This window comes from Ovis aries, chromosome X (genome assembly GCF_016772045.2).
Source record: "Ovis aries strain OAR_USU_Benz2616 breed Rambouillet chromosome X, ARS-UI_Ramb_v3.0, whole genome shotgun sequence".
NCBI lineage: Eukaryota > Metazoa > Chordata > Mammalia > Artiodactyla > Bovidae > Ovis > Ovis aries.
In genome coordinates, this window is record NC_056080.1 from 7,084,314 (window position 1) to 7,096,244 (window position 11,931).

Genomic DNA, 11,931 nt, shown 5'->3' on the forward strand with positions numbered 1-11,931 from the left:
CCTGCAGGGGGTGGAGAGGGATCTCCCAGGGCGGCCCCGGGGCGGGGAGTTCGCTGCCCCCTGGCTCCAGGGTGGCCGTGCGGCCCGTCGAGGCGGAGGGTGGGGGGCGGTGCGGGGAGCGGAGGGGTGGAGTGCAGGACGCCGCGGACGGACGGACTGACGGACGGAGGGACGCACGGGGTGGCGGGGCCCGGGGCGCGCGCGGGGCGGCGGGCCGGCGGGTCAGAGCCCCAGGGCCTCCGCGTGCTTGCGCGCCTTCAGCCTGAGGTCGGCGATGCTGGAGTTCTTGCTGTTGCTCTTCGCCGCGGCGGCCACGACGGCGGCGGCCGAGGCCGATTCGGCCAGGGAGGCGATGGGCAGCCCGAAGGGCGGCGGCGGGAACATCAGGTAGGGCGCGTGCGCAGCCAGGTGCGGGTGGAGGTGGGGGTGCGCGTGCGCCACGCCTTCCAGCTGCAGCTGCGCCTGAACCTGGGGTGGGAGATCGCGCTCAGTCAGGACCTGGGGGCGGGGGGCGGGCTCTCCTGCACCGAGGCCCCCCCACCCCGAAACCAGGGGACCACCTCCCACTGTCCTCCGGACACCCGGTGTCCGGATGGGAGTCACTGCGTGTTCTGGGGGAGGGGGGGCGCTTTCCTGCCTCGAGGACCCCCCTCCACCCCCCACCCCCTCCACCACCACCAGCGGGCCACTACCCACTCTCCTCTAGACACCCGCTGTCCAGATGGGGGTCGTTGCCTGTTCTGGTTGGGGGGCTTTCCCGCCAGGAGGACCACCCCCCAGACTAGGGGACCACCCCCACACACACCAGGGGACCACCACCCACTGTTCTCTGGACACCTGATGTCTGGATGGGTGTCACTGGCTGTTTTGGAGAGGGAGGCTTTCCCACCGCCAAGGAGCTGGGGGATCTGCATAGATCCCCGGGCCCACCGCAGCATCAAGGTGTCTACAGCTGGTACCCCCTCCTCACCCCACCCTCAGCTGATGGTTTGACGTGCCCCTGGACTCAGGATCCTGTCTATAGCTCAGGCCTGGCAGCCCCCCCCCCCCCCCGCCTCCCCACACACAGCCCCTTCCCACGGGCCAGAGTCTGGGAATCTTCCAAAAGACCGTTTACCGTCTGAGCCACAGCATTTTGTAAAAAATGCAGACCAAAGTTTCAACTTATATGGGCTTCTGTGGTGCCTCAGACGGTAAAGAACCTGCCTGCAGCGCAGGAGACCAGGGTTCGATCCCTGGGTCAGGAGGAGGAAATGACCACCCACTTCCAGAAAGAGCACAGCCAAGTCTCTGAGCTCCCAATGGTCTCATTTCAGAGGGCCCAACGCTGACCCCACGCCTGGGCAGCGGCCCGCGTAGTAGCCAGGGGCCGTTACAGGATTGGCCCAGGGATGCTAGGGGGGCGAGGGGCCCCGCCCTGGAGGTTGGGGGAGGAGTCCGAGTGAGCAGGGTGCCGACCCCTCCCCGGCCCGCAGCCCCGGACTCCCTCCCTGCCTTCAGCCCCGCGGGAGTTCCCAGCCGAAACCACAGTGTCACCCCTAAACGACCCTCCGTGGCGAGACGGCCCCCCACGCTGTCACGCCTAGACAACGCTGCAGGCCAGGTCAGACCCTCAGACCTCGCGGCCCTCAGCACCCACGGGCGCAGAGACAACCCCCAGGCATATCCTGCTTGCTCCTATGGCCGGACCACCCCCACGCCCGCCCCCCAGCTTGCACGCTCCCACCCCCCCCACCCCTCATGCTGGGCGCCCGCCCCGCCCCGCCCCGCACACCGGCATGCACGCCCCCCACCCCCATGCTGGGCCGACACCGCCCCGCCACGCCCGTCCAGCAGCGTGCACGCCCCCACCCTCACGATGGGCCCCGCCCCCTCCCGCAGCAGCGGGGACGCCCCCTCCAGCCCAGCTGCCCCCGCAGGTCCCGCCACGTTGCCCCCGCCACCCACCCGAGGCTGCTCCAGACCAGGGGCGGTGGGGCGGCCCCTGGGATACCTGGGCCTCCGAGGGCCTCTGTCTGTCCTCCGACAGCCCGGCCGCCCCCTCCTTGCACAGGACCGCCTGCGCTGCTGCGAGCTGGGCCCGACTCCCCCTTCCGCGCCCCGCCCCCCATCTCTGAGGGTCAGGGGCAAGGATCACTCCCCCTCCGCCCCCTGAGATGCAGAGAGGCCGGGCTGGCTGCAGGGAAAGGGCCTCACGCACGAGTGGGAGACATACCCCCTTCGTCCCCGAGCAGGCACCCAGCGAGTGGGCGCTTCCTGGGTGGGCAGCATTTTTAAGTTTTCCCTCTGACTTTGGTTAAAAAAAAAAAAAAAAAACTGTGTCTGGCTTTCTGTCCTAGTCGTCCCTCAAACAGAACTCTCCGGGTTTTCTTTTTTTTAATAGCGTGATGTTAAGATGCACCAGCGGGTTAACAAGGCTTCCCTCGTGGCTCACTGGTAAAGAACCCGCCTGCAGTGCAGGAGACCCGGGTTCGATTCCTGGCGGGGGAAGATCCCCTGGAAGAGGGCATGGCAACCCACTCCAGTGTTCTTGCCTGGGAAAAGTTCCACGGACAGCGGAGCCTGGCGTGCTGCAGTCCATGGCTTGCAAAGAGTCGGACAGGATTGTGTAACTACGCACACAGCACAGTGGGTTTATAAATCTCGCCCTTGTGAAAAAGTGATTCCCCTTTCTTCCCCGCAGGCGGGTTAGAGGAGGCGGCGGCTCCCCTCGGGGGGAGAAATAAAAATACAAAACCGAGCTACCTGTTGGAAAGGCATCCTCAGTGCGCCCATGTTCACGTAGGGGGCCACCCTGCAGGCGTCCAAGTGGCTGGCTGTGCCCAGGATTACGCCTGCGAGCGAGCACAGGACAAGTGAACCTTCCTCCCTGCGGCCTCCCCCGCCCCCACCCCATCCTTGGCCCTGCCCCCACCCCCATCCTCGGCCCTGCCCCCCCAAGCCGTCCCGGCGGCCTCCCCGCCGCCCCACCCCCATTCTCAGGCCTCCCCCTTCCCCCCCCCACCCCCGCACTCACCTTTGTGCATCTGGTTCTCCTGTTTGCGGCATTTGGCTCTCCGGTTCTGGAACCAAACCTGGGGTGAAGCAGACACACGTGCACCCCCATCGTGAGCGCAGGCAAAGCCTGCTTTCCAGACGACGCCAGAGGCTGTGTGCAAGGCACTTCCGGTTCCAGGGCCCCCCCAAAATAACAGCTGCCTGTGGGCCCCCTCAAGGCCTCCCTCCCCTGCCCCCGTCACCCCAGCCCCAGCGCAACTGGGCACCTGGAGCTGCTGACAAGTGTCCTCAGCCAAGAGGGACTACAGCCTTAGCACCCACGGACTGAATGCGAGCAGGGGGTCCTCTCTGCCGCTCAGTCCTGCCTGACTCTGAGACCCCGTAGACGAGCCTGCCACCCTCCTGAGTGCCACCCTCCTGTGTCCGTAGCATTCCCCAGGCAAGGACACTGGAGTGGGTTGCCGTGCCCTCCTCCAGGGGCTCTTCCCCACCCAGGCATCGAACCCAGGTCTCCCGCATCGGCAGGCAGGTTCTCTACCATCTGAGCCCCCAGGGAGGCCCAAGAGGGTCCTCGGGTGGCCTTGGAGAACCTTCCATCGTTTTGTACCGGCAGTCCCCACTCCAGCCCCATCAGGCCACTGGTCCAACTTGACCTTCCACCCCGACCTTCCACCTCCTGACCAGCCTCCTCCCTAATCAAGCTCCGGGGTCCAGGAACTTCCAAGTCCTCCAAGGCATCCCCCCAACTCCTTGGAAGCCTGGAGGGTCCCAGCTATACATCCCAGAGTCAGGACCGTTCTTCATTCCCAAGGACTGGTGCACACACCGCCCCCCCCCCCCCCCCCCCCCCACGGCCCTGCCACACACACACACAAAATGCAGACGCTGGACTTCAGGTACAGGAAGTGTAACTGGAGGGGCTCAGAATCTCCTGAAAGGGTGTTGAGCCCCAAGCCAATGAGCATCAGAGGCCTGACGACAAGATTGGGGTGTAAGGCCCCACGCCCCACCCCAGTGCCCCGTCCAGTCCTCCCCCACGCTCACGGTCCCCTTTCCACCAAACAGCCGCATGAAGATGGAATCCAGGGCTCCCCCACCATCTGGGTTCCTCAGCACTCGATGTTTCCTTCCTGACCTTCTCTGAAATGCCCCCTCCAGCCTCTCTCACCCTGTCCCCTCCGTGGTGCTCCAGGATAACTCAGGCCATGCCCCACCTCTGGGGGGAACTCGGGGACCCTGCGATGCAATGCTCCAAGCCCAGGGCCTGGGGCCGCTCCCGCCTCCCAGCCTGCCCAGGAAACCTCAGCTCCCACGGAGGCTGCAAACAGACTGGACTTCACGACTTTTCCCTCGAAGCCTCTTTTAAGGGCCCGTTTTCCATCCAAGGCTGAGCTTTACGACCCGCCTGTTCTAACAGAACTGACCCCCGCCCCAAGCAGGGGAAAGCTCAACCCGCCAGGCCACAGGGAGCCTAGAAAATTTGGATGCCCCGTTGCTCTAAAAAGAATTTCCCAAAACCGTGCCCCCTCTTAAGATGTGTGGAGGTTCACAAATACCGATTGCATTTCCAAAGCCTGCACTCCGATTCCATCCCTACAGGTGAACCGCCCCAAATCGCCGCTGCCTTGCCCTCAGCTTGGGACTGGGACCGCTCTCCGTTTCCGACCCTTCCTGGGGTCCGGTACCCGGCCAGCCTCAGCAGGGGATGTGAAAATTCGGAGCCAGATGTGGAAATTCTGCACCACCACCCCACCCCACCCCCCACCACCAAGGACATTTTTTTCTGAAAACAGAATCCTATTTAAACCTAAGAAAGAAAACTCACTTTCCCTTCAGCACGGGGAAAGAAGAAAAAAAAATAAGATTACGGAGAATAAAAGTGATGAATTAGCCGCTGCGTTCGGCGATAATAAATCAGTCTTGGGGTGATTCACGATCAATTCCAATTAGTCCTGAATATGCTAAGTAAAGCGCACGACAGTGCTTTAGACAGTTATTTCTTCATTAAGGATCACTCGCTGATTTCTCTCACAAATGCTGTAATCTGATTTCCTTTTGATTTCCATTACAGACAGTGAATAATGACATTTAATTTAGCTCTGCGCCATAAACCCAAAGATATTTGTCGTAATTAAATTACCGCCCGCGCCTCACCGTGGTCTCATAACTTTCGATTATAACCCTGACAGCTGTGTGATATGAGTTTTCCAGCACAACACTAAAAATAAAAGGTTAATAAGGACCAGCTTCCAAAGGGTCTTCAATTTATTTACAGCAAATTTCCACTCTAAATTGAAACACTATCCTCTAACAACACAGGACAGCCTGTACGGAAAAGGATTACCCAACAGTTCAGACTCAGGATTAAAATATACCGCATTTTCGTCTCTTCCTTTCTGAGTCCCCCTTCCCCCGCCCCCTTTCCTGGCTTCGGCACAGCAGGGTCCGAGTTTTAACTAATTGGTTTTTATGACCACTTTCTGCCTTCTCTTTATTACACGATGCTTTTTCCCCGTGGCCAATCGGAAATTATTTCATTTCTTTTATTCCCATGTTTATTTTTATTATTATTTACAATCGTTAAATTTTAATCCAACTCTGGATCAATAGGCCTGTGCCTCACTTTTCCCATTTTCCCACCTCCCACCCCCCTCAACCTTTTTTTTTTTTTTTTTTTTTTAGGGCTTTTCTCAAGATCTGTAGCCACCCAAGAAGCAATTTTCTGCCAACTCGGTCTCTCCTGCGAAGGTGCTATTCAGTAATAGACTACTGAAAGAAATAGTGTGGAATTAAATTACAAGTAATTTATTTTTATAGAAACAGTACATCAAGGCCTGGGAGATATTACAGATCCCGGGCAGAAAGGCTGTGAAATGACATAAAAGTTGATGTCCCCTTCAGCAAAAGTTTAATCTTCTCATTAATCCATATAGGGCAGCCCCATCCATCTCGACGGAGAAAAGTGGCCAGGAGTCCCCCCCTCACCGCCTCGCGCCCCTCCTCGCCTCGGCCACAGACGCCGGGACGAATGGGCTCGGGGACGCGGTCCCCAGAGCCAGCCGGCCCGCGGTCCCAGGGATGCGGGCCGCATCACCGCGTCAGGCCACGGCGGATCCTGGACACGCTGGGGGACTGCGGCATGCCCGCCTAAGAAATCCCAGTCACCGCGGCGGCAGGGAGGAAACGGGAAGGACGCAGAATGCAGACCCCTTCCCCCGCGCTCCCCAAATGAAAGCTGTTGTAAAACACTGGCTCTAAAACCCTTTCCGTGTTTTCGTTTCGTGCGTACAATCTCAGCCCAGTCGTGTTTAAAGACGCCGATCCTACAGCTACAAGAAAGCCGTTCTTTCAAAGCCCCGGCTGCACGCGGTCCCCTCCCCCCCGTTGGCTGCATTAATTCCATTTATTTAAATAACCAGTCCCCGGAGCCCAGGGACCGTGACCCTCTTTTCCTTCTCTCGGGCTCTGCTGTCCTGCCCCGAACCGTCAACGCCGACGGAAAAGCCCAGGACGACTGGCAGGGCCGACTGTCGACAGCGCCTGCGGGGCGGGGGTGGGGGGGCGTCTGGAAGGGGGTCTCTACCACCCTGCCCCATCAATAAAGTCGTCCGTTTCACTTCCACGTTTACAACAACCCGAGGTTTAAAAAAAAAAAAAAAAGACAACAAAACCACCCGGGAGCGCCCCCTCCCCCGCGCACGTGCGGGCGCACCCCACCCCCCGGCAGCCGGTGGCTCGCCAGATGGGGACATCACCAATTCCATGCGCCCGCGCCGCCGCCCCTGCGCGCCCCCTCCCCGGTCCCCGCCCGGCGCCCCGGCTAATCCGGCTCCGCGCGGGCAGGAGCCTCAGTCACCGAGACGCGGAGGGCGATGCCAGGCAGGGCGCGCGCGAGACCCCGGGGATGCCCCCGAACGCCCAGCTCCAGCCACCGCCCCCAGCCACCCACCCTGTGCGCTCGACCTGGAGGGCGAGCGCGCCAGACACGGAGCGCGAGGCCCCGGGGAGGCCTCCGAACGCCCAGCCCGGCCCCGGGGGGCCGCGCGCTCCCGGAAAGCGCCCCCAAGGCCGGGGCGGCGCGCTCCGGGGGCCGCGAGCCTCACCTGCACGCGCGCCTCCGAGAGCCCGAGGCGCTGGCTGAGCTCCTCGCGCATGAAGGCGTCGGGGTAGTGCGTCTCGTCGAAGAGCCGCTCCAGCTCGTTGAGCTGCTCCAGCGTGAAGTTGGTGCGGCTGCGCCGCTGCTTCAGCTTGGTCTGCCCGTCCTCGTCCTCCGACTTCACGTCGTCGCGCTTGTCCTTGCAGTCGTAGACACCTACGGGCGGGCCGAGGGCACAGCGCTGAGGTCCCCCCGCGACGCGTCCCGGCCCGAGTCCCCCGCGGGCCGCGCAGAGCCCCTCCGCCGGCCTCCGCCTCCCCGGGGCCGGCCCGCCAGGCCTGCGTGCTGGAAACCCCGGCCCCGCGCGCGGCGAACAGGCCGCGCGCCGGGAAGCTTTGGCTCCACGTGGCCGAGCGCTGGGTGCGCCCACGGGGCGCGGGGCCTCGGCGGACCACGCGCCCTGACGCAGAGCTGCGTGGAGCCGATAAAGCAAACTCGCAGGCCAGGCGAGCTCTTTTGTAACGACTCCGATTCCCGGCCCGGCTGGTGTATCTTGGCCTAATCTCCGAATAGTTTCCTCAATTATCCACTTCGCCTCTGTTGACATACTGACAGAAACCAACACACACCCCCTCCTCTGTCTCTCTCTCTCGTTTTTTTTTTGAAAGGGAATGGGGTGTTAAATATTAAGTCAAACACGCATAGGCAAAGACACCCAAGTATGGCGGGGTCCCTGGCGGGAGCTCCGGGAGAGGCCAGGCCTGGCTAGGGGTCCAGGCCAGGCCGAACCCCTGTCCCTCCACCAACCCCAGCAGGACAGGGGCAGCTCCAGCCAGGCCAGAGCCTCCTCCAGGCCACCACAGAGCTGGGCGATGGGGTGGGGGGACCTCATCTCCCTCTGATCAACAAAGCAAAGAAGGAAAGAAAACTGTCAGTCACTCAGTCGTGTCTGACTTTGCGAGCCCGTGGACTGTAGCCCACCAGGCTCCTCTGTCCATGGGATTCTCCAGGCAAGAACACTGGAGTGGGGTGCCATGCCCTCCTCCAGGGGATCTTCCCCACCCAGGGACCAAATCCGGGTCTCCTGCATTGCAGGTGGATTCTTTACTGTCTGAGCCACCAAGGAAGCGCCCTCCCCCCCAAAGCCAAAGCCATATCTTAAGGCACACAGGAAGGTGTCTAGGGGTGCCCCCAAGAGCACAGGTTCCTGACTTCCTGTTTTGCCCCTCCGTCTTGGACGCCCCAACAGGAAGCCAGGAGTGCAAACTCTCTTTGGTCCAAAAATTACAGGAGCATCTGTATTTGCTGGGGGTGGGGGCAGTAAGGTCAGGATCAACCAGATTCTAACCCAGACGCCTCTCCTTTCCACCTCCAGGAAATGCAGGCCCACACCAAACTCAGGGATTGAAAATACAAGTTGGCTCCCCAGTCGCAGAGTTGGTGGAAGCCAAAAGACCCTGATGCTGAAAGATTGAAGGTGGGAGGAGAAGGGGACGACAGAGGATGGGATGGTTGGATGGCATCACTGACTCGATGGACATGAGTTTGAGCAAGCTCGGGGAGATGGTGATGGGCAGGGCAGCCTGGCGGGCTGCAGTCCACGGGGTCACAAAGAGTGACAACATTTTAGCAGCCCTTGTGCTTTTTTTCTTTTTTTTTCTCGGATCATAGGGGCTACGGGGGTGCAGGCAGAAAGGGCTCCCAACGCCCTCATTAGATGTCCCCTCTGGGTCAAGGAGAAGACAGTGCTTTCCGTAAACTCTCTCCAAAGAGTCTGGGCTTTCACAACTTCTGAAAAGAGTCCGGGAGCGCTGCAGAAGCCCTCAGCCGTGAGCCCGAAGACTCGCCAAGGGGGAAAGACTCCAATTCTCCGTGGGTCCAGGGGAAAATCAGTGAAACCAGCCTGTCCCCCAGCGGGGGTTCCTAAGATGCTCTCTAGCACTGAAGTCTTGAAACATCTCTCCTCAAGGCTCCTGGGTACTGGGCACCCAATGCCCTCTCACCTCCTGAGACGAATGCCTTTCCAAGGATGCCCTACTTCTCCGCCACGGGGAAAAATATCCTTTCCCAGGGGTAGCCCCGCCTTGACTCTGTCGTGCAGGTGTCTTAAGCCTGAACCCCAGGGCCTTGACCTCAGAATGAGAAGCTGGCCTTGAAGCTCTGCAGAAACCCCAGGCTCAGCGGTTCCGCTCGATCGGGCGCTCAACACCTCCGTGTCTCTCCACACCCCAGGCGTCTCCCACCCCTCCATTCTGCCAATTCGGCCAGGGGGGCTCGGCCCTTCTGAGGGGCCGGGGGAGGGGGGGGGTCTGCAGAGCCAGACAGGAAAGGAGCAACTGGGATTTTTCTTGCTTCTACTTGTTACAGCCCTGTCTTTCTCTTCCTATTTAAGGTAGAAAATAAAAAGGCTTCGATTGTGCTCTGCCCTCTTTCCAGCTGCTGATTGCCAGGGTTCTGCTGCCCTGATTGTCCAGGGGTGAGCCGAGGTAGGCAGAGGGGGAACTGAGCCTTTAAGGAGGATGGGGGAAGCCCTGAAGGGGCCCGGGAGGTCAGTCGCCAGGCGCTGTAAATTAAAAGTAGGCCCTGACCGGGACTCTGGCCGGCAGACAGCCGCATCTCCATCAAAGCACACCGTCTTTGTAGGAATTACAAGGCCAGGTGCGTGAGGCCTCGCCAAGGGGTGAGCCCCAGAGGTAAGACGATCCGAACTCAGGCTGCGCGGACTCTCACGGGTCGCGGGCTTATCCGGACTAAGCCTCCGCCAGCCTTCTGCCTCCCCTAAGGTCAAACTTTCCAAAGGCAGTCTGGGCCAGCCTTGAAGCCCCGCGTGCGGGGACTCCCCCAGCGAAGTGTGGGACCCAGGGGCTTCCAGGGGTCGCCAATGCCGACCCCTCTCAACACTGCAAGAGGAAGACACGGGGACCCAGGCCCCATATGGCAAGCTTCTGTTTCCCCTCGCTTTGTCATGAGACATATAGACCTTCGGACGCTTTCAAACGCTCCCTGCTGAGAAATCCAGCCAGTTTTATTCCTGTGATTTATAGCTGCCGGCTGCCCTGCTTGCATGGAAATCCGCCCCCGGTGGGGACCATCTTGCCCCGCTGAGAAAGCCCTTGTAAACAAGCCTCCCCTCCCGGCCGCCTCTGCAGTCAAGGACAGCGCCGAACGCCTCGGAGATTTCAGGAAAAGCCGCAGGATGAAGGTCCTGCAGGAGGGCCCGCTGTGCCCTGCCGGCCGGGGTTTGGGCCGCCGCGCGCGGGAGAGAGGTTCCCGAGCCTCCCCGGGCCCTTCTCCCCCGCGCAAACCCTGGCCACCTGCGGGCACAGGGCTGGTTTTAGTTCCACGGGCCCTGCGGCAGCCAACATCAAGGGAAAGTTCTGCCTAAGAGGGCCCGGGGCTGAGAGGCGAGGGAGGGGGCCGACGCCTGCCGGCCGGCGCGGTCCCCAACGCTGCCCATTTCTAGCGGGGGAAGCGGGCAGGCGACGGGCGCCTGGAGAGAGCTCCGGGGCTCGTCCCAGGGCACACAGACAGCCCGGCAGGCATACGGGCGCGCAGCCGCCAGCCTTACCCTCGACCGGCCTTGGCAAGCCCAAACACCCGGCTCGCGCTCCATCCGGGGAAGGGGCCCGCCGCTGGCACCCAATGCCAGCGCCCCCCGGGGACGCGATGCGCGCGGGCCCCGCGCCGCTGCCCGCCCTCGGATCCAGGGCCTCCATCCGCCCCTGCCTCCTCGGTTCTCCGGCCGGTTTCTTTCTTACGAAAAGCCTGGCGACGGGTGGCGGCCGGGCCCTTCTGCGTCCGATCCGTGGCGGTCACGTTCAGCTTTTTGGGGGTGAAACGAAGCGCCCACCGCGGCGCCCCCTCCCCGGGGCCTCCGCGTGGCGCAGAGCGAGACGCCGGGCGGCCGGGCTCGGTGGCCACGAGAAGCGCCGCGCCCCGGAGGGGCCCGGAGCCTGCGTCCGGCCCGGCTTACCTTCCGCCGCCCTCCCCGAACCGAACTCTTTCAGTTTGTCCTTGTCGGTGTCCACGTGGTCCTTAAAGAGATGCACCGGGCAGTGGCCGCCGGCCTCCGTTATGTCGTGGAGGTTGGACTCCGAAACCCCCAGCTCCCGCGAGCGCGCCAGTCCGCTCTCCAAAACTTCCCTGTACGTGATGGACTCTTTCTTGCCGCCGCCGCCGCCGCCGCTGCCGCCTCCGCTGCCGTCTTTGCTTTTCTGGTCAAAAGATTTGGATACAAAAGCCGTGAGTTCTTCCATAGCTGCCCGGGGGTGTGGGGGTGGGAACGGGGGGGGGGGCCGCGGGGGTCCGCGGGGCTGGCGAGGAGCCGGGCTGTGGTCCGCACGCCTCCCGCGCGCGGAGAGGACCGTCCGTGTGAAGGCAGGTCCCTCCTGCTGTTATTTATGCCTTTCAATTTGAGATCTCACTATTTATACGCGGCTACCTCTGCGCCCAGCCCCCCACGCTCTCTGACTGCAGCAATTACACCTCGCGGCGCGGCGGCGGGCGCACGCGGAGGCGCTATCTCTCCCCCACCTCCAGTCCGGCAATTGGTTTTCTTTTGATTTCATCACTGTTTGGCGTCTGTGGCACCTTGGTCTGGAGCGGTAAAGATCAAGTTTTTGAAGGGAGAGAGAGAGACGGATATGGAGAGAGAGCGCGCGCGCGCGCGCAGGGGCGCAAAGAGCCAGCGCCGCGAACAGGTATCCGTCTTCTCTCAATGGCCGGCGGGAAGGAAACTCGAGGAGTTTGGGGATGGTGAGGAACGTCCTCGGCGGCCCAGCACCAGGAGGAGCGCCGCAGCCTCGCGCCTCGAATCTGTTCCCCGCGGGATGCGGCTT

At 61.9% G+C, this 11,931-nt stretch overlaps 1 protein-coding gene across 1 annotated transcript; it reads right to left on the reverse strand.

The window, feature by feature from the left end:
• Positions 1-221: 221 nt before the first annotated feature.
• SHOX (SHOX homeobox) lies at positions 222-11,349 on the reverse strand. The gene is made up of 5 exons (XM_027963325.2): positions 11,067-11,349; positions 7,101-7,309; positions 3,017-3,074; positions 2,746-2,834; positions 222-468 (listed from the first exon to the last, which is right to left on the reverse strand). The coding sequence occupies exons 1-5, from the start codon at positions 11,347-11,349 to the stop codon at positions 223-225; spliced, it is 885 nt and encodes a 294-aa protein (XP_027819126.1). The 3' UTR covers position 222.
• Between the last annotated feature and the right edge of the window lie 582 nt (positions 11,350-11,931).